The sequence below is a fragment of the Anas platyrhynchos genome, chromosome 2, assembly GCF_047663525.1.
Source record: "Anas platyrhynchos isolate ZD024472 breed Pekin duck chromosome 2, IASCAAS_PekinDuck_T2T, whole genome shotgun sequence".
Taxonomy (NCBI): Eukaryota; Metazoa; Chordata; class Aves; order Anseriformes; family Anatidae; genus Anas; species Anas platyrhynchos.
The window spans coordinates 47,971,572-47,994,484 of record NC_092588.1 but is presented as its reverse complement, the minus strand read 5'-3'; the positions used below and the strand labels follow the sequence as shown (position 1 = coordinate 47,994,484).

General features: G+C 36.4%; 1 protein-coding gene across 4 annotated transcripts in view; it reads left to right on the top strand.

Moving 5' to 3' along the window:
* Window positions 1-22,913, top strand: part of PCMTD1 (protein-L-isoaspartate (D-aspartate) O-methyltransferase domain containing 1) — a 40,366-nt gene that overhangs the window by 4,457 nt on the left and 12,996 nt on the right. The window contains exons 2-4 of one of the 4 annotated variants that reach the window (XM_038174321.2): window positions 9,467-9,574; window positions 14,083-14,508; window positions 18,271-18,373. In XM_038174321.2, coding sequence (XP_038030249.1) covers window positions 14,202-14,508; window positions 18,271-18,373 — 410 coding nt within the window. In that variant the 5' untranslated portion in view covers window positions 9,467-9,574; window positions 14,083-14,201. Of the gene's footprint in view, window positions 1-9,466; window positions 9,575-14,082; window positions 14,509-18,270; window positions 18,374-21,851; window positions 22,021-22,913 lie in introns of all 4 variants that reach the window. The other 3 variants (XM_072034684.1, XM_038174322.2, XM_038174323.2) reach the window with 3 other exon arrangements.

Sequence of the window (22,913 nt, the reverse complement as noted above, 5' to 3'; positions counted from 1 at the left end):
AGCCCAGTGCTTAGAAAATGCATGTAATGAAGTCTAGTTTTTCAGTTCAGCTTTATTTTGTATAGTGTTTAGTGAAGAAAAGATGTAAAAACCTATTTTGTTCTAAATGCAGAATACCGAGTTGTATAAGTTGTAGGGAGTTTGAGGTTAAGGTACCTGGAGTGTCATTAATGTGACTTAAGAAATCATAACCCTCTATTTAAAAAGCTGTATTTCACTGCAGATTTTCTCAAGATAATACTTGATCACTGTGGGTTCACAAAACAAATGTTTACCTTGATTTGCAGTGTTTCCAGGGTGTACAGGAAGAAAAATAGAATTACTGTTTAAAAATGCTGTTTAGAAACTTGGGTTTAGGGAGCAAGTAGTTTGATAGTGAAATGTAGAGCCTGAAAGCTTGTAAAGAAAATAGTTTGACATTGCAGGTATAGAAAGGTGTTTATAGCGCCTTCAAATAGATGTCCAGTGTTGTTATCTGGGGAGTGAGCTGTTAAGTGTGACAGAGGGTCTACTGAAGGCTTAAATGTTTATGAAATTTGGGAATAAAAAGTGACAGGCTGGATAAATCCAGATAGAAGTAGCCTAGCAGTTAGAGAAAGGATAACTTCTGTCTAGGCTGCTAACAGGCATGCCTTACTGGAGATTGTATTTTAATATATATATTTTTTATATATATATATATATATATATATATACACACACGCGCACACATGCACAACCAGCCTGTGTAGTGACTGTATTTAGTTTGCTCACAGGATCTGGAATGCCTCCAGGTTATTTTCTTTTGGTCTCTTGACTTACAGATCTTTTGGCTGATGATATTTTAACTTACCTGGTTACGTTTCCAGACTCAACTGCAGCTTCATTTCGAAGGACCCATTCCCTCAGTCACGAGCAGTTTTTTTTTTTTTTTCTAAGTGTCTTAAATCACCCAGCAGCAGCAACTCTTCTCACATACTCAGAGGGAAGCAAGGACAGGATGTGTGCAGAAGCGATTTCCGTTGCATTACTTAACAGTAATTGTTGCTATCATAGCCTGAGTAGCCTATAGTTAGTGTGAGCATCTGCAATAATACTAGAGGTCTGTGTTTAAGCACCTGAATCACATGTCAAGTATCAACAGTTTGTTATTACAAAAGCTTTTATTTGCATAATTGCTAAATAGAAATGCTTATTTAACCTGTCAATCATGATTGTTTCTTCCTTACATTTTTAACGATTGGCTTATTATTGTCCTTAATGATAGGTGCACATTTCTAATGGCAAATGCAAAAACTGTTTTCAGAATGAGTAGCAACAACTCTGTAATACTGGATGATGTTCAGTCAGGAGGCATTTGACTGTCATTGGCAATTTTTTTTTCAGTTGATATCTACCTACCTTTGTCAGTAGATTTAGAGGTAAGAGGTACAATTAAGTCGGGTTCTTACATAATACCAACTTAAGATATAGTGAGGTAATACAGCAGATACAAAATATGTGTCTGTCTGAATGTCACCGTGCAAAGTATTGGTACTAGACTTCAAGTAAAAAATACTGGACATCAGTTCCTGTCTTCAGGAGTGAAAGGGAACTAAATCCTAGAGAACATCTCAGAGGTGATGTCTTAATTCTTTATTCATGCTTGTTTCAAAAGTACCTCCGAAGATGCTTCTCCAAGAGGAGATAACTGCATCGATATGTGGCTTCCATCAGTAAAGTCTGACAGTCATTGGAATTGTTAATGGTAGTAATCAGCTAGTGACTTACATACAGAAATCCAGTATGCCTGTGGTGTCCCTGTCCTAAATGAAAGGCTAGATTCCTATAAGTGGTTGCTTTAACATTGAAAGAGGAATTAAGATTGTGGTGGGGAGAAAATGAGAAGCTGTTACTATTCTGAAAATTTGTGTTATTTCTGTAGGAATTTTTTCAGCAGATATTCAGGAATTACCATGTATTTTTCTTGACAAGTGTTTCAAAGAAAAAATCAAGTAATACTCCTCAACTCAATCACCACCACTGTAATGTGTAATGGTAGAAGTTAAAAATTGTTGGAACCACTTGCTTGGTAATGATTTTCAACACACTTTTTTTTTTTTTTTTTTTTTTTGCTTGTAGGTATGGCTAAATTGTATGGAAATTAAGTGCTGAAAGAATGAACTCTTAAAATCACCAAATGAGTACTTTTAGGAAAACAAGAGGTTAATATTTTTGCTGTAATATGTTCAGTTAGGAAGGAATTCTGTCAGTATTTCTGTCGGGACATCAGTTTGCCACTAAAGTAACTTACTTATTTTGGAAAAATCTCGAGACCCAGAGTTGTCTTTGCTCTTGTTGATGTTGGATTCTGTCAGGTGGGGTTTGCTGGCTCTTCTGCTGGGCATGTGACCCTGCTGTTTATTTGTAAAACTCTCCCCTTTCCCTTTTGAGAATGAAATGTGGGTCTGCTTTCATTCAGTGTAGTCACCTGCTGTCTATTCTCCTAAGTGTTGTTGTCTTATTTCTACAAATTCTAAATTTGGTGTTATTGCAGTACTTAGGTCAGAAAAAACTGGAAGGGCACAGAAGAATTGTTGCTGAGTTTCTTTATGACTTCTGCAGAGCTGACAATTTGCAGCATTATAAATCCCATAGGCTTTAATCTCTGCTTATTTACTTCAGTTAATTATAACTAAGACTCATTACTGCTGAGTTTCCTGAGATTCTGTGATGTCTTCTGGAGTTACTGAGTTCTCAAGAGAAAAGTCAAGTGTAGGATTTGACTCACAAGTTCTGGAATATGTTGGATAAACTGGAGTTGAATGTGATATATAACCAAGGCAGGTTATGTGACTGTAGCAGCCTCTTGTGTTACATCTGTAAACTACACTCCTGTCAGGTGAAGGCCATGTGCTTTTTGACTGAAAAAAAATTGATAAGGTAGGATTGTGGGGATGAGTACACTATAGTGTGCAATGCACAGAATCAAAGAATGATAAAAGGTTCTGAACTTCCATTTTTATGGAATATTCGTATATGAAATATGATATATTTGTATGAATATCTTGAAATGGTCACTGATGCATTCCCAAATCTCCAGACACCCCTCCTGACTGTACCTGCTGTTGGTACTGTGGGTGAATGCTAATTTTTCAATAATACTTTATTCTTCCCTGAAGGAAAAAAAAACAAACAAAAAAACAACAAACAACAATGCCAGGAATATCTTCAAGTTAAAAATGTGTTTATGTAGTTTGTGCTTGGCTCTTAAAGAAGTCCTATGAGAAGTATTTCTAATTTGGAGGAATTCTGAAAAAACTGTGATTTCAAGCCTGCCTGAGGTTGTTGAAAGGTCAGAGATAGGTTGGAGTGTTTGTGAAGAACAAGTAACTATCCATAAAAAAAAAAAAAGTAGTGAAGTAGCTGTGTAAGTTTTATGGTTTCGGTCATTATCAACTCAGTGAAATCTAGTATTTCATATTTTTTGAAAAATCTGTTTTAATTTTGTAATCTTAACTGTAGAAGCTTTTCAGTATCTTAGGTTATGTAGATAAAAGCATAGTATAAAAGGATATGCAGAAGTGTTTTCTGTAAATTATAAAATGATTCCCCTTGCCTGCTTTCCTCTTATTCCTCTGTCAATCACGTTCAGAGTGATACTGAAAGCCATGACTACAGTAAAGGAATGTCAACAACGATTTAAAAGCATTTCTGTGCTCTTGGAAAGAGGGATGAGTATGGCAAATACTCAGATAAGTGAAAAAAATTCCTGTAGCTCAAAAAAAAAACAAAAACAACAAACACCACAAAACACTAAAAACATGGGATTTTGCTAATCAGAGGTATGTTCTTTTTAGGATATGACTGAGAACGCAAACAAGTCAGTTTCTTCTAAATTTATGTAGCTTTTTAAAAATCTGTTGGAACTTGGATGAATAAGCATAATGTTACCCTTCTCTGTAAAGTTCTTGAAGTTTTTTACTGGGCATAGGTTCTTGCTCTGAAAGTAAATTCAGAGTCTGTTCTTGCATAATAGCGTGTCCTTCTGAAACTCTCCCTTAGTCACAAAGGAAAGGATGTTTTCTGTGGTTAGGCTTTGATCCTGATTTAGTTTTTCATATCTGGAAGTACTACTCATTTCTTGCTGCTATAAAATACAATGAGGCCTGCTTATATGTATGTTTTGCTGCGTTCAGTAGCTTTAAGGATTGAGGCTTTAAGAAGGGCAAGGCACCTGTCATTAAGACATGGAACTGGGCTTGGTTTGAGTGCTAGTGACACCTGGGTCTCTTCCAGGAAAAGGAGTAGACTTGGTTAAACAAATTTGAATGTAAGACTAACACTTGAATAGCCACTTTAAAATGAGAGGCTTTCAAGCATTTGCAGTAGAAGTTTCACCCTTCTACCCCAACTGTCCCTTGGGTTTACTCTTCTCTGTTGCCTTGTGTGTGCTCGCTCAGTGCGCCAGCAGTTCCCTGATACCTCAGGTTCTCCAGCAGCACACTTGGGCCTCCCCCTTACCCTCCAAGAGCTGACTTGTTTCCCTCAGCTCTGGTTCCCTGGCCACTCTGTGTGTCTGTGGGTACCACTGCTAGGTAGAGCTCATGTCCTTCTTTGACACCATGGACGTGTGGGCCCCAGTGAGCTGCTGCCACATGGCCCCCCCACTTGCTGCTGTGGAGACCTCTGTGCACACAAAATAGAGCCCCTCACGCAGGAGGGTTGTGAAAGTCCAGTGAGAAGACTCATCCTGGGTGGCTTTTGCATTTCCATGGAGACTTTTTGGTAGATTTTAAATATACATTTAGTTCATACTTGATTTGTGGGTCTTCAGAGTTATGGTAAATCATGGCTGTGGTAAAAAACCTTGAAGGGGTAGTTGATCTCTGGTTTATATTAAAGTAGGCATTGGTTATCGTAAGAAATATGGGTCTGTGGATGAGGTTCTGCCTTCAAGTAATTGTTTGTGCATGTACCCAGTTACATTTGAAACAATGGGTGGATCCATGGCAATGCTTCTGGAAGTCTGCATCAGGGAAAACCTGTAGTGGGGTTCTGAGAAAGACAGGAAGCGAGTAGGCAGGCCTCATCCACCTCTCCTGAAGATTACAGGCCTAAGTAATAACTTAAAACATACTGTTGTATGCAATGTGGATGTGGTATGCATACTGTACGTGTGTTGTATTGCACTAGACCATTTTAAGAATTGAGTAAACAAGATCAGGATGAAGTTGTATTTATATAGTGTTTTGTAAGAAGGGGATGCATGATAAAAGTTGACATCCTCAGGCTGTGAAAGTAAACATTTTGATAGTATAGTAATGAGCTGTTCATAGCACTTACAGCGTGCAATTGTGATGCTTTTAGAATTGTATCTAAAGACCAGAAAATCCAAATGTTTTAGTACACTTTGAGTTTGATAGTTGATCAGCTGTGGTGTTTTTTTTTTGAGAGTGCTGTAAATACATAGCTCTGAGATGAGGTTTCAAGTGTCAGGAATGTAACCATTTTCTATTTTTACACTTGACCTCATTTCTATTTTCTTTTGCTAAAGGCAACAGGCCTGTGTTGTTCTGTTGCTGCTGAAAGCGAGTTTATTTAAATAAATGGAAATGTTTATGTGCAATAAGCTTTTGAACTTTAGCAGTAGCTGAACTAGTGAATATTTTGTCGTGAGCCACATTTATCCTACTGAAAATTATATGGACTGTGACTTGATCTGCTTAAGACTAGCTGCAGAAACTGCATTTATGGTAAGAGTTTAGGAGAATGTTTTGATTTGTGTGCTTAAACCTGTTTTGCATTTTCTTAAAGTGGCTTTATTTTGTGGTTTATTCCGTAAGTGATTTATGAGGGTGGCACTGAAGGTAAAGGAGTATCATATTTTACTGTGTGATTTGCTGTCTTCTGGCCACTACATACTAAATTATTACACGTTTTCTTTTGTGGAAAGAAATAGATTGCTTTTCAAGATGTTGAAAATTTGGCTTGTCCTTTACATCGAGGTGTTTGCTTAGTTGCGGTATGGTCAGAATAACATTGAATATTGCAAAAATGTTTGTATCACTTGTATGCCTTACTACTTTTCATACTGATGAATCAGGACTAGATCTTCCAAAGTGTTTTTCCCCCAACATCTATACAGGTCTTCTCATTAATGTTTGACTGTTACAGCTTGCATAAAACTGTTTGCAAGGAGTATTCTCTGTTAAATACTGTTATACAAAGCTGTTTATTGTGACAATGAATTTTGCTGCCTGGTCATTCTGTAACTCTTTAATTCCTGTAAAATATGTGGACGGACAGCAGTTTCTCTTCTGAAATAACAGGTGCTTGATACAAACTCAGAGACTAACAGACATCTGTATGAATTGAGCGTCACTTATTTATATATGTGTCTTATGAAGTCCTGATAGTTTAGTCTTGCTGTTGAACAAGCTGATATTATCTGGTACTTGCTGTTCTTGTGGGTCTATTAGGTCCTCCAGAGTAGGTTCTCTTTTTTTTCCCCTTTCTCCCAGGCATTGTATTACAAAGCAGTACTCTTCCAGTTTATGCTTGACAGTCTTAAAATAGTTGTAACCTGGGAATAGACAGAGCTGTCAGAATACTTCTCAGGATCTGAGTCCTTCAAAAAGGAGTGTACTAAAAGGGGACTGTTCCTGGGTTGTTTCATGGACTGCTGTCAGAGGAAGGGTAGGGGATTTTCTTTATTATGTTGGGATGGTGGCTGACATCCTTTTGCTTATGATATGCTCTTGTGGAACTTTGACAGGTCACTGCTGCACCTTAGGCTCCTTGGAGATGAGGCCAATTTATGCAGCATCATACAAAAGAGCACCACTGAACTTCCTGGGCTGGTGGGGGAAGAGAAGTGATATTAATTGCTTTGATTCCTACAGTTGGTAGGATATGATAGAAAACACAGAATTAGGCCAGAGTTAGCATTCGCTCATAGAGATAAACATACAACCTTTTGAGGTATAATCACCAATTTCCATATGGCTGACTGACGATGATAAGCAACAGACTGACAACTATGTCTTATTGACATGCTGCTTACCACCACAGGTTGTGAAAAAAGCACATCATGCTGCTCTGGTCCATTGCTGGTACTGAAGTAACGTTGCCAACAATTGTAAAGTATCACTATTCCAGTTGTGTCATATGCTACCATAGGCATCAGTCCTTATAATTTTCCTCAGGTATTAAGATACTTCCTCCTAGCAGATAAGTGCTCTCTGAAATTGGGAAAATAATTTTGAATAACTTTTTAGTTTTATAGACTTAAAGGACTGACATACAGAAAACCAAAAGAACTAAAATAGTGTAACTATAGTACTACCTTACAGCATCTTACTGCTTTGAAAATTGATTTCTCAGAGCACTTATTTTCTTATTCATCTTATGCTTCACTATATGAGGAAGACCTGATTCTAGGGGCTGAAGCAATAACTGATTGAAATTTTACAGCAACTACTGGCTAAACTAGAACTTTCAGTGAAATGGGATACTACTAAATCGTGTTGGAAGTGTTCAGTTGCTAAACTGTGCTTGCTTTCAGTTTTAAGCTTTTTTGTAACATGAATGACGAGATCCAAAATGCAGTTAGGTGGAAACCAGAGATGGCATACATCTGAGGAGAGAGGTGGAAAGGAAAAACAGTTTGCAAATGATGGATGGTTTTTCCTAGCAATTAATCACTCACTACAACAGGGTAGTGAGACAGCTTTCCTGTCTCTCAACAGGGTGTTTCTGCAGGAGATAATTAAGAAAGGTCAGCTGGTGGCCCAGGGGATATTCTAGCATGTGAACACTGAAGCTGGGTCTGTGGTGACCATAATGACAACTATTGGAGGATCATAAGCATAGCCCCGGATAAGACAGGACTGTTGAGGTCTTCCTATCTGAGGACATAGAGCTACTTTAGTACTATTTTGTTAGAGATCTACAACTTCAGATTTCAGAAACTGACTTGCAGTGTTTCAGCCCAGTACTGCAACCTGCATTGTTGGCTAACTGGTGAAAACACTGACCTTGTGTACGTGTTTCGAAGTGGGAATGCAAGTGTGTGGTGCCACAGGTGGGGAAATGAGTTTGAAGAAGAATCTTAAAAATCCTGTGCTGGTTCATCTTTGCAAGCAGTGCTTTTTGCTGATTTTTTTAAGCAGTGGTGAGAACTGAGTCAGGATGTGGTAGTAAACTGCACATTAAAAGCCCCATTCAGGAAATAATGTGGGGTTTTCATTTGTTATATGAAGTAATGAATTTTAAATTCTTTATTGGCATACTTGAAAACAGAACTGGTATATAAAAAATGCTTATTTTGGCATTCAGGCTTTGTCGTTGTGTGAAGAGGGTAGATAACATTTCAGATGGGGAAAAAAATCCCAGTATAGAAGAAAACTTACTGAAAAACGAATATATTCCAGTCCTAAGAAAGAAGGGGAAAAAATCTAGGTGGACAACTAACAAAAATACATTTTCTGTTTAAAAAAAAAAAATATTGCAGGAACTGAAAATAAAAACAAAGAAAAAAGCTAAGAGGACAACTAGAGATTCAGCAGGGTTGATTTAAAAAGTATAAAACCTTGTGTAATTATAAAGGTAACTTTATAATGAGACCTGTAGTGTTGTCTGTCACTGTTTATAAACTTGTGGAGCTGTAAGCCTCAGTGCATCTTCCAAGAGAAGCGTGGTACTGTCCGTGGCATGTGGTGTGTTCAGGTGGCTGGAGATGGAGGAAGACAATGAGAGCAAGGGCACACCTGGAGCCTTGTGTAAACATCTGTTGAAGGCCTTAGCAGGAGGATCAGTGTTTAAACTCACAGCAGACTTGACAAACATTTTCTGCCCAAGTAGGTCAATGCAATTCAGGTTAAGTCAGTAGTTGTATCTGTTTACATTCATTTGGCTTAACTTTAATCCTGTGGTCTGTTCCTTGTTCCATTGCTATATTGCAAAGAACCTTGAAGTGTGCTTTGTGTGGAGCGTATTAAATTGGAGGACTGACTGTACTTGTTTCTGTTTAGCTTGAAAAGCTTGTTGAAACGATCGACTAAACAGTAGGTTAGGAGTGAATGTTTTTTCAGTGAGACAAATTTAATAGGCTTAAAATAAATAAATGATGGTATTTCCAATAGAATTCCCCTTAATTCACCAGGAACTATGGTAGTATACCCTGAAAACAACTGTTTCCTTCCTTTCTAAATTATTTGGAATGAGAAAACAAATAGCTGTGGAAGAGAAGGCAGTTCAAGTAGCAGTTACTCTTCCTAGAACATCTATTTTTTTTTTTTTTCATTTTATTATAGTTCAGCAACAAGGCATATGTATAAATATTTCAAAAATGTGTGTGAAGAATTCAGTCTGAAATACCTGTGTCCCACAGTTTGTTCTTGTTTTTGAAGTCACCTATTACAGTCACCTCCAGTCCACAGTTCATGTTTTGTCTGTCTCCAGTCTTTGCATGGCAAAAGTAATGTTATTTCTCCTTTCCTTTCAGATAGTAATCAACCATTCTGTGTATTCGTGAAGTTCTGCTGAAGCCTTAGATTTAGCTCTGCAGTTGGGAGTTGAATTTCTTCTTTCTGTGGCACTTTCACAATACTTGGTAAGAAATGGAAAGCTGAACAAAAAATGGGGTTCTTTGGTTTTAGGAGTCACTGGGTGGGACGAGAACAGGTGAAATACGATCTCAAGTTCATTACAGCTGTAGGAGTGGCAGAAGCTTACTCTAACAGAAGTAGGTCTAACAACTGAAACTGAGTGAGCTGAAATTGTAAAACAGACTTTTTTTTTTCAGACTGTTACATCATGTGTGGTTAATTCCTTCCTATTGACAGTCATAGAACATTCCTCGTTAAGTAAACTCAACAGCTGGTTCCTGTGTCTACTTTTATGAATACTTTTGTGGCTTACTGTCACCTTTTCTTCTCTCTGTATGCTGCTCCCCCCAGGAAGGGGGAAGGTTCACCAAGCAACTTTGCATACCCGCTGTGACTTGCGAGGAATGCGCCACAGTCTGAATTCGATATGTGTGGGATTGTCAGGGATGATATGCTAATGTAAATAGGACTTTCTCAGAATGCATTGGTTCTGAGGAGCAGACTTTTTAAAATACTTTTCATCACATCTGTTATGCTGCTCATACTGTTTTTCATCTTTTGAAGCAAGACAAGAGTCAAAATGGTAGGCTAAAATAATTCATATTTTAAGGAAGTCGCCTCTATGGGGTAAGGATATGCCGATATTATTGTGGTATCCAGTCTGTTTTAAGTAAAGCATGTAGTCCTTACTGATGTGAGGAATTAACTTCAGAAGCAAAAAACAAAACAACAACAAAACAAATTTTGCACATTTCAGAAGCTAGTGTCCATTTGAGAGCTGCCAAACAACTCGACTAAATGTGCAGTTACTAACCTTTCAGACGAGTTTGTGGATTATAAGAAGTTTAAGAATTAAAATACACTCAACTTGTTAACACTTCTTAGGTTCTCATAGCCCAAGAACCTGTTTATTTAATGAGACAATACATTTAAAAAAAAAAAAGACTCAACCTAAGCTCTTTATGATAACCAATTTTTACTGTAATTCCTTAAGTTAGGTCAGATACAGGTCAGAGGTGGGGTGTTACAGTTGTGTGGCGTTTTACCGAAATTGAAAGTTGTGATATTTTTATTTGTGGATATGAGAAGAAAATTCAAAATTGTTCCAATTTATAAAAATACATTCATAAGTAGTGTAGAATGAGAAACATTCTAATTGGTTTTTATCAGTGCATGAACTTTTTATTAAGACTTCATTGTAATTCAAATTCCTAAACTACAAGTTCAGTTGGCTACTGTATTCCAGGGGCTTAGACAGTGGCTGCATTTTGTTAATGTTATGCACCTTTCTTCTGTAATTTCTGTAACTCTTTGTAAAACAGTCATTAGAACGATCCTTAAGCTCTGTCTCTGCAGGTGTTGCAGTTTTGGATTGCTGAGCTTCACAGTATGCTTTCTGTAAGCTTTGTGGAGTGCAGCTATGTAGAATGTTTTTATCATTGCATGTTATGCTGTGCTTATTTTGGTCCTGGGTCAGCAGTCACAAGGAACCTTGGACTGACTTGCCTTTTTCCTTTAGCCTCTACTAAAATAGCTTGTGGGGTGGCTTCATTTGTATATGTAAAATTATAGAAAGTTTATCTGACCTCACACATTTCTTGTCTATGTTAGAAGCAAGTTAATTTTACCTTCACAAAGGCAAAAGCTTACATAAAAGCATTAGAAGGAAGTATGTTATGCCTTGACAGAATATTTCTCTACAGCACAGGAAGTTATTTTTCATGAAAAGGTCTACTTTGTTTTCTTTAACTTAGAGTGTTTGTTTGTGGGTATCATCAGCAGAAATTCTGGTGATACTTTATTAACTAACTTCAGGTATCAAATAATCCCAAGACCATTAAATCAGAAAATACCTAAATAAGTTCTATTTTAGTTCAGTGACTATCTTGAAATTGGAAAATATTATTTACATGGAAACAGTTTGCAGTGAAACTGAGGACACTGATAGAAACTCTGTAAAGCTTTAAGTTGAAAGAACAGGCTTTTTCCTTCAGAAGTTTCAGATTGCCTGCTCACCAGTGGAGTATAAATAGTTAGTGAAGTTCTCCACCTGCTGGCTTGAGGTAGTGAATGCATTCTGCAGGTAGGGCTGGGAGTGGTATTTCTTTTTCAAACCTATGAAGTAGCTGCATTAATCTTCAAAAACTTGATTCTTAACATTTACTTTCTATTTAAAATTCTTTCTAAACGTATCTGTCAAGACAATTACAGTGCTTTTAGAGTAAAGGGAAGGCAAAACTGTTTTTGTCACTAGACTTTCACTTGTTATACTGGTTTTGGCTGGGGCACAGTTAATTTTCTTCATAGTAGTAGCTCATTTGCTGTTTTGTGGGGGGGTTGTAATGAAGATATTGTCGATACAACTGATGATTTGCCTTATGTTGAGCTGCTTAGACAGGATCAAGGTCTTACCTACTTCTCTCACTGCCTGGCCAGTGAGCAGGTTGGGAGTGCATTTGTGCATCCTACAAGTGGATGTTTGTATCTTGGATATGTAATCTTTCAGCTGAAACAGTTCCATGTGGTATTTTTCCTTCTCCTGTTAAACTTTGAGTTATTTTTCCCTTTCCTCACCAAGTAACGCTACTTGAAATAAAATTCCAATCCTCAGGCTAGTAAGTGTGGGTTTACTTCTGGATTTTATATGAGTTTGTAAGTCTCATTTCCTTCAGAATCTACAGTGAATGGCTTCAAGCAGTGCCTTCTTAGGTTTAGCTCTCCTTTGCAGAGCTTCACTATTCTGATCCTCTTAGCGCTCCAGGATGCACAGATCTTGTGCACTGGTGGCTGGGGAACACACAGAATTAGAAGTTGGTCATAATTTATGGAGATTTCCATTAGTCTTCATGGAAAGGCTTATGAGTACAGTTTTGATACAGACCTGTTACATGGAAGAGGATTCATTAGTGTAAGAAGGTTTTCATTTAAAGTATTGAACTGTAAATTATGGAGCAATGATCCCCACAATCTAGGTTTGTGAACCTGTTTCGTTCTGGTGACTGTTATCTTTGGTATCTTGATTGTTCCCATGAGTTACTGCCTAATTTGTACGAAACAGGAATATGCTGGATTTTGTTGGAGTAATCTCAGACAAAAGATAATATTCATATTTCACTGAGCATTTTTTTTTAAATACACATATTTGAAGAAGCAGGTTGATTTGTGTTAAAAATGGTGGTACTTAATGCAATTAAGGAGGGTGAGTATTTCTTTGTGAGCATCAGTATCATGTACTTGAAGTCATTCATGCTGGTGGTAGAATGACTATTTTGTAGAAACTAATGGGATACTGGATTTGTGTGTAGCATGTAGAAGTAAAGCACTGAAAGTGGCACTTGCTTATTTCTGTCTTATTTTGTCTAACATACTACTTGTTATTGTACAGTTGGAATAATACTTTTGGAAATGAACTAGTCTGCCTTGTGTATTGTAAGCCAATATTTTTATTGAGGAAAATCTACCAAATATTAGGAAAAAAGCTTGTGTTCATACTTGAATTGTGTATTGTTGTATGTGTTCAATCAAAATTCATTCAATGTGTATGGCTCAATCAAAACATAAAGCTGGGGAAAGGAGGGAAGTAAGATAACATAGCATATGGACCAAGATTCCTTGGGTTTTGTTCTTTTGGCTAAGGTGACTAATTAATGTTAACAACTAGCTCGCTGTGGTTACTCTATTAGTCTTGTGCTGGTGGATTAAAAGCTTTCCTTTCCAGTACTCTATTTTGCTAATTCATGTAAAATTCAAAATGTTAACATCTGGCTTTAATTTAGTGGTTAATTATGTAATAATGCAGATAAAATACTGCTTTGAAGGAATTATTTTGAAGTGAGTACGTGGTGTGGAATTCATAAAACTTTCTAGTTGCTTAAAAGCTAGTAAGATAAGAGTTTTTAGGTACTTAAGGAAATGGTACTCCTTTAGTGGATATGGGAGGCATAAGGAGGATCTCAGAACCGCTCCTGGTGCTGAATCCAGACCAGAGCAATATGTGGTTATCAACATGAGTATTCTGGTTCAACTCAGAAATGAGTATCTGAAATGCATCTCACGGTCATCACTAATCACCTGGCTTTGTCTCCCACTGCAGGGTGACTTGACAGCATGTAAACTCAGTTCCTTTTAAACATAACTAAGTTGGTGTGTGCTTCAGCTGCTGTTGGACATCTAGTCCTCTGAAGGGTCTAGAGCTAGTCCAAAGACAGCTATTGTCCCCACAAATCTAGGTAGTAACAGGTGACAGGCTCTTAGTGTTTTCACTGTCTGCATAAACTCTTGTGTTGCTTGCTAATGGAGACAGGCCGTGTTGACATACTAAAGGTAAGCTGAAGAGCAGTGGATTGAGGTGGCATGAATCTGAAAGGCAGAATTTTTTTTATGAAATAAACTGTCCAGTCTATAATGGTGGTTCGGTGAAGTGGTCCAATACTGATGATGTTTTATCACCCTTTAATCATTGTTGATTTGTTTCTCTTGGAAACTCAAGTTATGTAAACATCTTTTTTTCCAGGATTCATTTGTGATGTGCTTTTGAAAGAAGAACCAAGAATCCATTACGTACTTAATGCTTTTTGGAAAACTCCTCCTGATGTATTTTGCAAACTAATTGAATCACCATAGGAGTTCAGCATGGGAGGAGCTGTGAGTGCTGGAGAAGACAATGATGACTTAATTGATAACTTGAAAGAAGCTCAGTATATTCGCACTGAGAGTGTGGAGCAAGCCTTCAGAGCAATTGATCGTGGTGATTATTATCTGGAAGGATACAGGGACAATGCTTACAAAGACTTGGCCTGGAAGCATGGAAATATACACTTGTCAGCTCCTTGCATTTATTCCGAAGTCATGGAAGCTCTGAAGCTTCAACCTGGATTGTCTTTTCTAAATCTGGGTAGTGGAACCGGATATTTGAGTACAATGGTGGGATTAATATTAGGTAACTTCGAATTTTTTAATACATTGTTTCTGCATATTTTTGAAGATTATACAGGCCCTGTAAAATGTACATTTTCAAAATATAGTTCTATACTTGAAACTGAGTGTTTGTTGTTTTACAATATGATAGGTTATCTACAAGCTGTATTCTGATACAGATGTTCACCGACAGTTCATGGAGTGTCTTGCAAGGTGCAATTATTCATGTTTGTCTATTTCTATAGCCTAAAACTTTCCTTTGAGAGAAAGGAAACAGTTTTTTCACATAAAATGGAAAAGCATAGAGGAACAATTTGAGTGCTAAAACTTTAGTTTGCATTTTTACCATATTTATACCCTTACTCTAGGTTGTTTTGATTTTTTTCTATTTATCCAAAAAAGTAAATTCTGAAGGCTATATCTCTTGGAGAAACTTAATTGAAAAATAAGTCTCCATGAGTATGCAAACAGCTTTCTCATGATATGTTTGTTGAATCATTTTGTTGTATTGAATCAGTTCTGAGATGTAGACTGCAGATCTGCAGACTGAACAGTGTTTAGGTTTTAAAAGCTATTTTATTTAGCACTGTTCTCTGTTCTGTCCTCAAATACACTTCCTATATGGAGAACAGGTAAAACAAGAAATTGTTTTAAAATTTTAAATTTAACCAAGCTATCTTAGAGAAAAATGCTTAAATTCCCAACACCTATATGATAATTAGAATGTAGAATGTGTGCTAGCAAATCAGTTTTTTTACAACTTTTCTTATATAATGACTTCAGAATATACCTTTCACAGGTGTAATTTTAATGACTGAATTAAATGGAGTTTTTTTGTATTTCTTTGGTTGCAGAAAACTTGGTAACAAGTGGTACAGTTTCAGGGTATGTTGATACATGCACAATGCTGAAGTGTGAATAGTTGGTTTGTTTATCTTCAGTTTTTGTCATTCATTCTCTGATTTAAAAAGTAGAAATTACAGGCAACACATATATAACGAACTTCAGTTGTTGGCATCTCTGATGGTCTTTTGTTGTATTTCAGTTCATTGGCAAACTTTTGTTCTATTGTGCAAACAAATAACGTTCATTCACAGGTAAAAGTTAAAACCAAAGATACCTACTCCATTAGAGTGGCTTTGTCACTTTTGAGAGTTTCTATTTATGAAAATATTTTAATTAGGAATATTTTAACTTAAGTTCTTTTTTCTAAAATGTGTGCTAAGAGTAGTGTGCAATAGTATTCATCCATTTCTCTGTGTAGTATAAAGGTTTGCTTTTTCATTATTGTTTCTGGACTTTGTTTAAAAGTAAGGTACTGGATCATATATATTGCACCTGTATCTGTGTACTTAACCAGTTATGAATGGTTGTTGGTTGCTTGTTGAATGCTCCTGGGTTTGACCTTATCAAACAGAATCCTTCTCCTTCAGAGTATTATATACGGCATTGAAGAAATAAAAATGGAAAACACTTGTCTTCTACAGAGGGTGAGATTGGCTGACAGCCCCAAGGAAAATAGTTATGATACAGATGTTTCCACATTGCCAGTTCAGGTGCTGATACTTCTCTAGCAGTGCCAAGGAGCCTGTAGCAGTGACTGCTGCAGTGACAAAAGCAGGATTTCCATGGCTGTGTAGATGTTCATTTTCTTACTTTCTGCTTCCTTGGATAAAATCACTAATTATAATAATTATTTTGCTTTTGTTTTAAGCAAAGGAACGGCAACTTTTATCAAGGAGTAGAAATATAGAAGTAAAGGAGTATGCTTCTGATCAATATAAAGCACAGATATTTTTAAAAGCCCATGTTTTTAAACCAATTCCAGTGTGTAGCGTAATTAGTAACGGAACCATGTGTTCTTTGACAGTAGTTGGACATCTTTCAATTTGACAATATAGTGAGTGTATTTTTGCCATGCTGACAGTGTCAAAATTAAATAGATGAAATTAGTGAGTTGGAACTGGTGAACATTTGCAAATATAGTGACATATATTTAAAAAAAAAAAAAAAAGGCACTCCGTAGAGATAAAGTGTTGCCATCATTAAAATATAAACGTAGTTCAGACTAGGTGATAGAATTGTTTCCAGTTACCTTGGAAGAGATCGGCTAACTTTGGAGAGTAACAAAGGAGTTGGTTTCACTTTTTAGATCAGTGGCCTCTTTTTGAGTTTGACTTCACTGATGAAAGAATAAAATCTATATCTTTTATTTCTGTTTAGATTAGTTTTATTGTGGTGTATCCTAACGTGGTATTGTTTTACATTCACAAATTTAATTTAAAACGTGGAATAACCAGCACATACAGTTCTTTAGTCCTTTGGTTCAAAACTGAGTTTTGAAAGGAACACGTGTGAGTTTTGGGACAAGTGGGACTGTTTCTAGTTAAGAGGCTAATTTTAATAAAAAGAAAACTTGCATTAGATGCTGCAGTGTGTCATAGAAGTGTAACTGCTGGTTGGGAATGTCATAGGCTATTACAGTGCAAGGGAACATTAAATGAACACCTTAAAATATGTGCTATATTAATGCTTCTCTGTGTGATAGATAATAAACCACAATTGGTGTGAATGTCAACTTTGAACGTGTTTCCACAAGTTCAAACTACATCCCTTGGATGATGTACCTACCTCTTGGCTGATGCTGAAGAGGTCTTGTGAGCAGCATGTATAGTTATCTATTGTTTGGTACTCTAAACTGCATTAAAAATTGCAATTATTAATGAGCCCAGAAGCATATATTTTTTTTACTGTAGAAAATGTTTTCTCAGTAACCCTAGGTCTGTTTATTTTTCATTGGTGTCCAAGACAAGACAAATTTTACTCTATTTTATTGGAATAACATCTTTAAGTCAGATATTTAGGTGAGATTTAGAATGTAGTAGAGGATTTAAATGTAAGTTTTTGTCTAATGCTATTGATGTTTGCTTTCTTTTTTTCCCCTTCTCTTTTCCAGTTTTGTGTTTCCATTACTGAAGTCTCTGGTCTATTGCAAACATGTTAAATATCGAATCCCCGCAGCAAATGTGACTATTTGATTCGGATTCTTTCCTGTTGTAGATAGGTCATAAAACTCTTTCATGATTTCTTGTTCCAAAAAAAAAAAACAAACAAAAAAACCCAACTTTAACTTCTGGCCCACAAATTAACTTGGAAACATACTTGAATATACTTGGATTTGATTGCAGGAAAGCAGTGGTGCAACTGTTACGTTATTGTGAGGAATTAACATAATGCAAATCAATTGTAGTATTCTAGGTGGAAGTTAATTACTATATATCAGGAGTGAGCTTGATTTAGGAACTTAATAAATAGAAGAACCAATGTAGATGAATGTAATACAAAATTTCTGAATTCTTAGGAACTGAGAAGTCTACGATAAGAAAACCTTTCAAAATTTGAATAACAAAATACAGACTAAATCATAATTTGAATTTGTTGTCCTCCAACTAAACATATTGAAAAGGAAGTTGCTTGGACTGTCCTACGTATAGTCGAGATCTTCTGCATCCGTCAAGATCTTATGCATCCTTATGATGAAAGTTGGTTGTGCAAAATTGTTTTGCCATGGTTCCGTCCTTGTTTTTTTGATCCTTTGGCCTTTCACCTTGTTTCCTCTTATCTTTCTATCTGTACTACAGATCATTGTCTCTGTGTAGAGTGTTGGATGACTCCAGTGTTTTATGTGATGTTAGTACTTTCACAGACAAAAGGTACAACATTGTTCCATGTGTTTGTGTTGTGCTTTAAAGAAAAACAACAAAACTGCTGTTTCTATTTACAGGACCTTTTGGGATAAATCATGGAATAGAGCTTCATTCAGATGTGGTAGAATATGCCAAGGAAAAATTGGAGAGCTTCATAAAATACAGTGATAGCTTTGATAAGTAAGTATCTCATTTGTCTAGTTCACTTTTCAGCAGTTTTTGTTTTGCAATGATGCCATTCTCCTCCTCCCCTTATTAAATTCGTTTTAAGTTGACTGCATCACATATGGTAAATGGTGTTTGTTGCTGGAACAAAGAACTTCCAATTTGTCACTCTAATTCATGAGGTAAGTTAAAGCTTAGAAAGTGTGGGAGTATTTCTGTTGTGTAATACTTAACAGAATTGATCTCACTACATTATTTGGCGTATACATGCAGGTAAGTGTGTGTGTATATATAAAGAATGATGTGTGCTATGTAGGTGTCTTTGCATGTATAGGACAATTTATATGTAATTTTTATTATAAAACTGGACATCTTTCTGTACAGAATTAACTTTTTTCTAATCCACTACTGTTGATCTAGAAATCAAAAACAGGTGAACTTATCTGATTGTATTCGTCTTTATTACTTGAAGAGATGGACTTAGGAGTCTTCATCTGTGCTGATATACAACTCTTTTTTTTATACTTCAGGGTTACAGGGCTGTGAAACATACTGGTTCCAGTTACTCAACAATTTATTACTAGTTCTAAGCATGCCTGTGAGAGTCTGCATCTTTGGCCTCTCTGCCTCTGTGAAAGGAAAAACAGGCCTCTAGTACTCTTTACAGAGAATAAGACTTTCTTACAGACAGTACGTTCTCCAGCAGTAATTATAAAGTAGCTGCTGAAAATCCAGATTTTTTTTTTTGAATTGTCAGTAAAGCATAAGAGTTGCATGTCCTTACTCATTTTCTTTTGCTCACAGGGGAGCAGAGAAAAGTCTTGTCTTCTTGCCTTTGTAATGTACTTCAAGAACTGATGTGCTCTTGGTTTTCTTATCTGAAGTTCAGCCCACTTTTTTCCTTAAACCAGACTTCTGGAGCTGTGGTCATAACCACAGGCCTTCTTCCTTCTGCTCCTGCATAAAAGGAGGAGTGTGGAGTATGAAGTTTAGTTCAAAGAGTTGTCCTAGTGTTACCTGTATTCAATTCTGTACTTCAAACACTTGTTAGAGAACTTTATTTTTTTCTACAGAAGAACACAGGGAATATATTACTACACTTACGTAACATGAAATACGAGTGTGTGTCGTCATCACTGTCCTGATTTTAATACAGGCTTTTAACCTTAGTTGATGTTAATACATATGCAAGTGAGAACTGTGGTTACTCATGATCATTACTAGTACTGTGTTAATGGCTCTGTAAGATGTGACTGCCACCTAATGAATTCCTGTGCATACCTCTATTATGTGTACTCGGACATACAAAAAAAGATGGTTTTGACTGAAATGCCTTTCCAGTTTAGTAATACCTTTATGTCCATAAATGAGGAGATTTTGAGTGGAGGGGTACCAAGGGAATATGTGATTATTTTTTTTTTTTAAACAAAATGGATCTGATTAGGTTATGTGTATGAATACATACCAGAACAGTGGGGGTTGCACTTTGAAGCTTATAAAAAAAAATAGGAAAAAATTTCAAAGTTGTTACATTTGGAGTAACTGAATGTTACAGTGTGTGTATTGTTTGAAGGAAAAAGGACCATTTTTTATTAAAAAGATGTAAATGTTCTCAAAGCAGAATAAATGCATTTTTGGCTAATTCAGTGATGGATTGGCTATGGGAACAATGTTCTGAATGTTGTGTTATTTATACTGATAGCTAAACTGGTCTTCAGTTAGTGTGATTCCAGCAAAGGAATGGAAGCAGGATGGTGAATATCCTCTAAACTTAGAGTAATTTATACATATATCACTTGGCATATACTTTCCAATAATTTACCTTTTCTTCATAACAGAAAAATTCTCAGCAATGGCTATAGAAGCACCGTCCTCACCACCTTAAAAATATCTGTGAAAGTGCTTTTTGATATAAATCTACTTAGTAATAACTGAACTGTAGTTGACATAATACTGATCTGTTTGGATTTTATGTTTTGTGGGAGGCTGTGTAACTTCACGTCTGCATAGCTGATCCTGGTTAACTGTCTTAATATAGTTGAGGAAGATGGGGTTGTGTTTTTTCTGTGATTGACTGGGTCCTTTCTATATATTATTAAAAACATTTAATTTTGTGCATTGTGTCTAAATCTACCTGTCAAAATAACGTGCTCTGGGTCAGTAAATCAGTAACTTTTCCATAACTTTTCCCTGAATCTTGGTTTGCGAAAGAAAGATATGTGAAAAAATCCATGAACTGACTTCTGAACTAATGATTTTGTCGACCTAGTGTTTGGGTGAAAGACTACCAAACAGAAAGGATACCTAAGGTGTTCAGTGCCTGTCTACTGTTGCACACAGGTGTATACCTAGCAGGTGTCCTTACTGTTCGAAAATGGATTTTATCTGGCAGGCTGGTATGAATGAAGCTAGTTGTCTCAGTGGATGTGTGCGTGTTTTGGGTAAAAATACCTTACACTTGTCAGTAGCCTTTAAAGAGGTATATAGGGGATAAAGCACAGAAGACCACATCATGGTTTCCTGACCATAGTTTTAAAGATGGGGGTTGCTGTAAAACTGTGGTGTCCTTTCCCTGTGTTCTTTCTTTGTGGATAACATTCTTCAGTCTGGTCTGAATTTTTGAAGCAGTCTCCTTTTGAAGCAGAAATAAAATGGGTTTTTACCTTATACGTAGATCCTTGAAAACCTTCAACTAGGATCCTAAATAAATACTTTATTTATTGTGTTCTTCCACTTGAAGTGATATGCCTTTAATTTTTCATCTGACATAGGGCACAGAGATGGGTCATTATGATGTGTACTCCTCCCCTCTCCAATAAAAGGGAGTATTGCTTTGATGCTACTTCTTATGAAAGCATAATCCAGTGCTGTGTAGTATAATACAATGATTTTTAATGATTACTACTAAAAATGTTGTTGAAATGTAATATTTTTCTCTGATTGGGCAGGTGCTTGACTGAAATCTGATAGCAAAGTAAAAATGTACAAAAGGGTTTGAGACACTCTCTTCAAAGGACAGGTTGTCCTTCTATCTGTTATCTCTTGAACTGTTCATCAGAAGGGAAGCTTTTCAGATACCTGGTTCAGAATGACAGATAATTCCAATAATCACTTGTATCTGTATCCATATCCTACCAATCTATCAGAGTATTTTCCCTTTAAATGGAGGTGGAGTTGTTCATTCTGAGAGGTAAAATCATGCCTTGGTTTTATTTGGTAACACCTTTGCCAGGAGAAGCAAAGGAGATATGCTGTCTTCAGCATCTTAAGTGTTGTCATGGTTGAAGTGTAAAAGATTTTAGGTGTAAAGAAAGTTCTGAGTCTGATATACGTGTAAGGCTCTCTTTCATGCTTAAAACCTTGAAGGAATGCATGCTAATTAAGGGGAAAAAACATTCCTTAAGAAGGCTCTATCTAAAACACATTTGTGAAAGTACCAGGCCCCGCTTCACCTGTTTATTGAAGGGGAATGTGTTGTCTTTTCTGCTCCCAGTCAACTTCTAGACCTAGAATATCCAGCTTGGAGAGAGAGCCACAGGGCAAGGCTAGGTTGCCCATCTTCTAGCACCCTATCAAAAACCAAACCTGGGTAAGCTGGTGAAGTCCCTGCTGTGAAAGAAAATCACGAACCCTTCTCGGGATCAAAAGAAACCACTTCAATGGTAAGTGACAAGAACCCTAGTACTACTTCTGGGATAACTGTTATGGGTGAAACTTCTTTCTGAAGTCCTGTAATAAATTGTGTTGGGCATTGAAAAATAGCTCATTCTTCCAACCAAGTATTCATCTTCCTTGAAATTCAAGGCTAGTGATACAATGTTTGAAAGCTCACTTTCATAAATGCTAAGTTAAAACAAAGTTCCTTATATAAACATGACGAAAAAGCACTTTCCTTCCTGTGCAGCTGGATAATGATAGCAGTAAAAATCTAAGCAGGAAAAGCATCCCATCTCAAAATCACTTGTGACTTTTTTCATTTTAAATTTTACTGGTAACTTACTCTTAATTTCTAGTAGTAAACACGATGTGTTTTTAAAGTGGTGAATAAATTCTTCTTGAGGTTGAGTAATCACAAGAACATAGGACTGTAAGAAATCTAGTGGGATTCTTTTGAGGCCAGAAGTTACATTAAACAAACAAACAAACAAAAAAAAAAAAGGGCTTTTGGAATATCCCTTCTTTAGTTGGAGACATTAAAAAGGAAGCAATACACCTCTACCTTATAAGCCAGAATGCTCCAAAAATGGCAATGGGTCTAGTACTATCTAGGAAGAAACTAAAAGTGTATTTTTAAAGTATTTGATAATTGGAGAAATCCATATTCTTGCTTTCTCAAAGCCACATATAAAATACCTTCTAGAAATAAAAATAAGTCCCATGGTGGGCAATGTCATTCTTTGGAAGTCTTTAGTTACTGCGAGTTTTGATAGTATTTATAATACTTGTTACATTAAAGTAGCTGATGAAAATGTTCAGTGCAGTGCTAACAAATCACTGGCTTCAGAAAAGCATGCAGTGTGCAGTAGTATAGTCTCCAGAAAGAGACTGTTCTTCA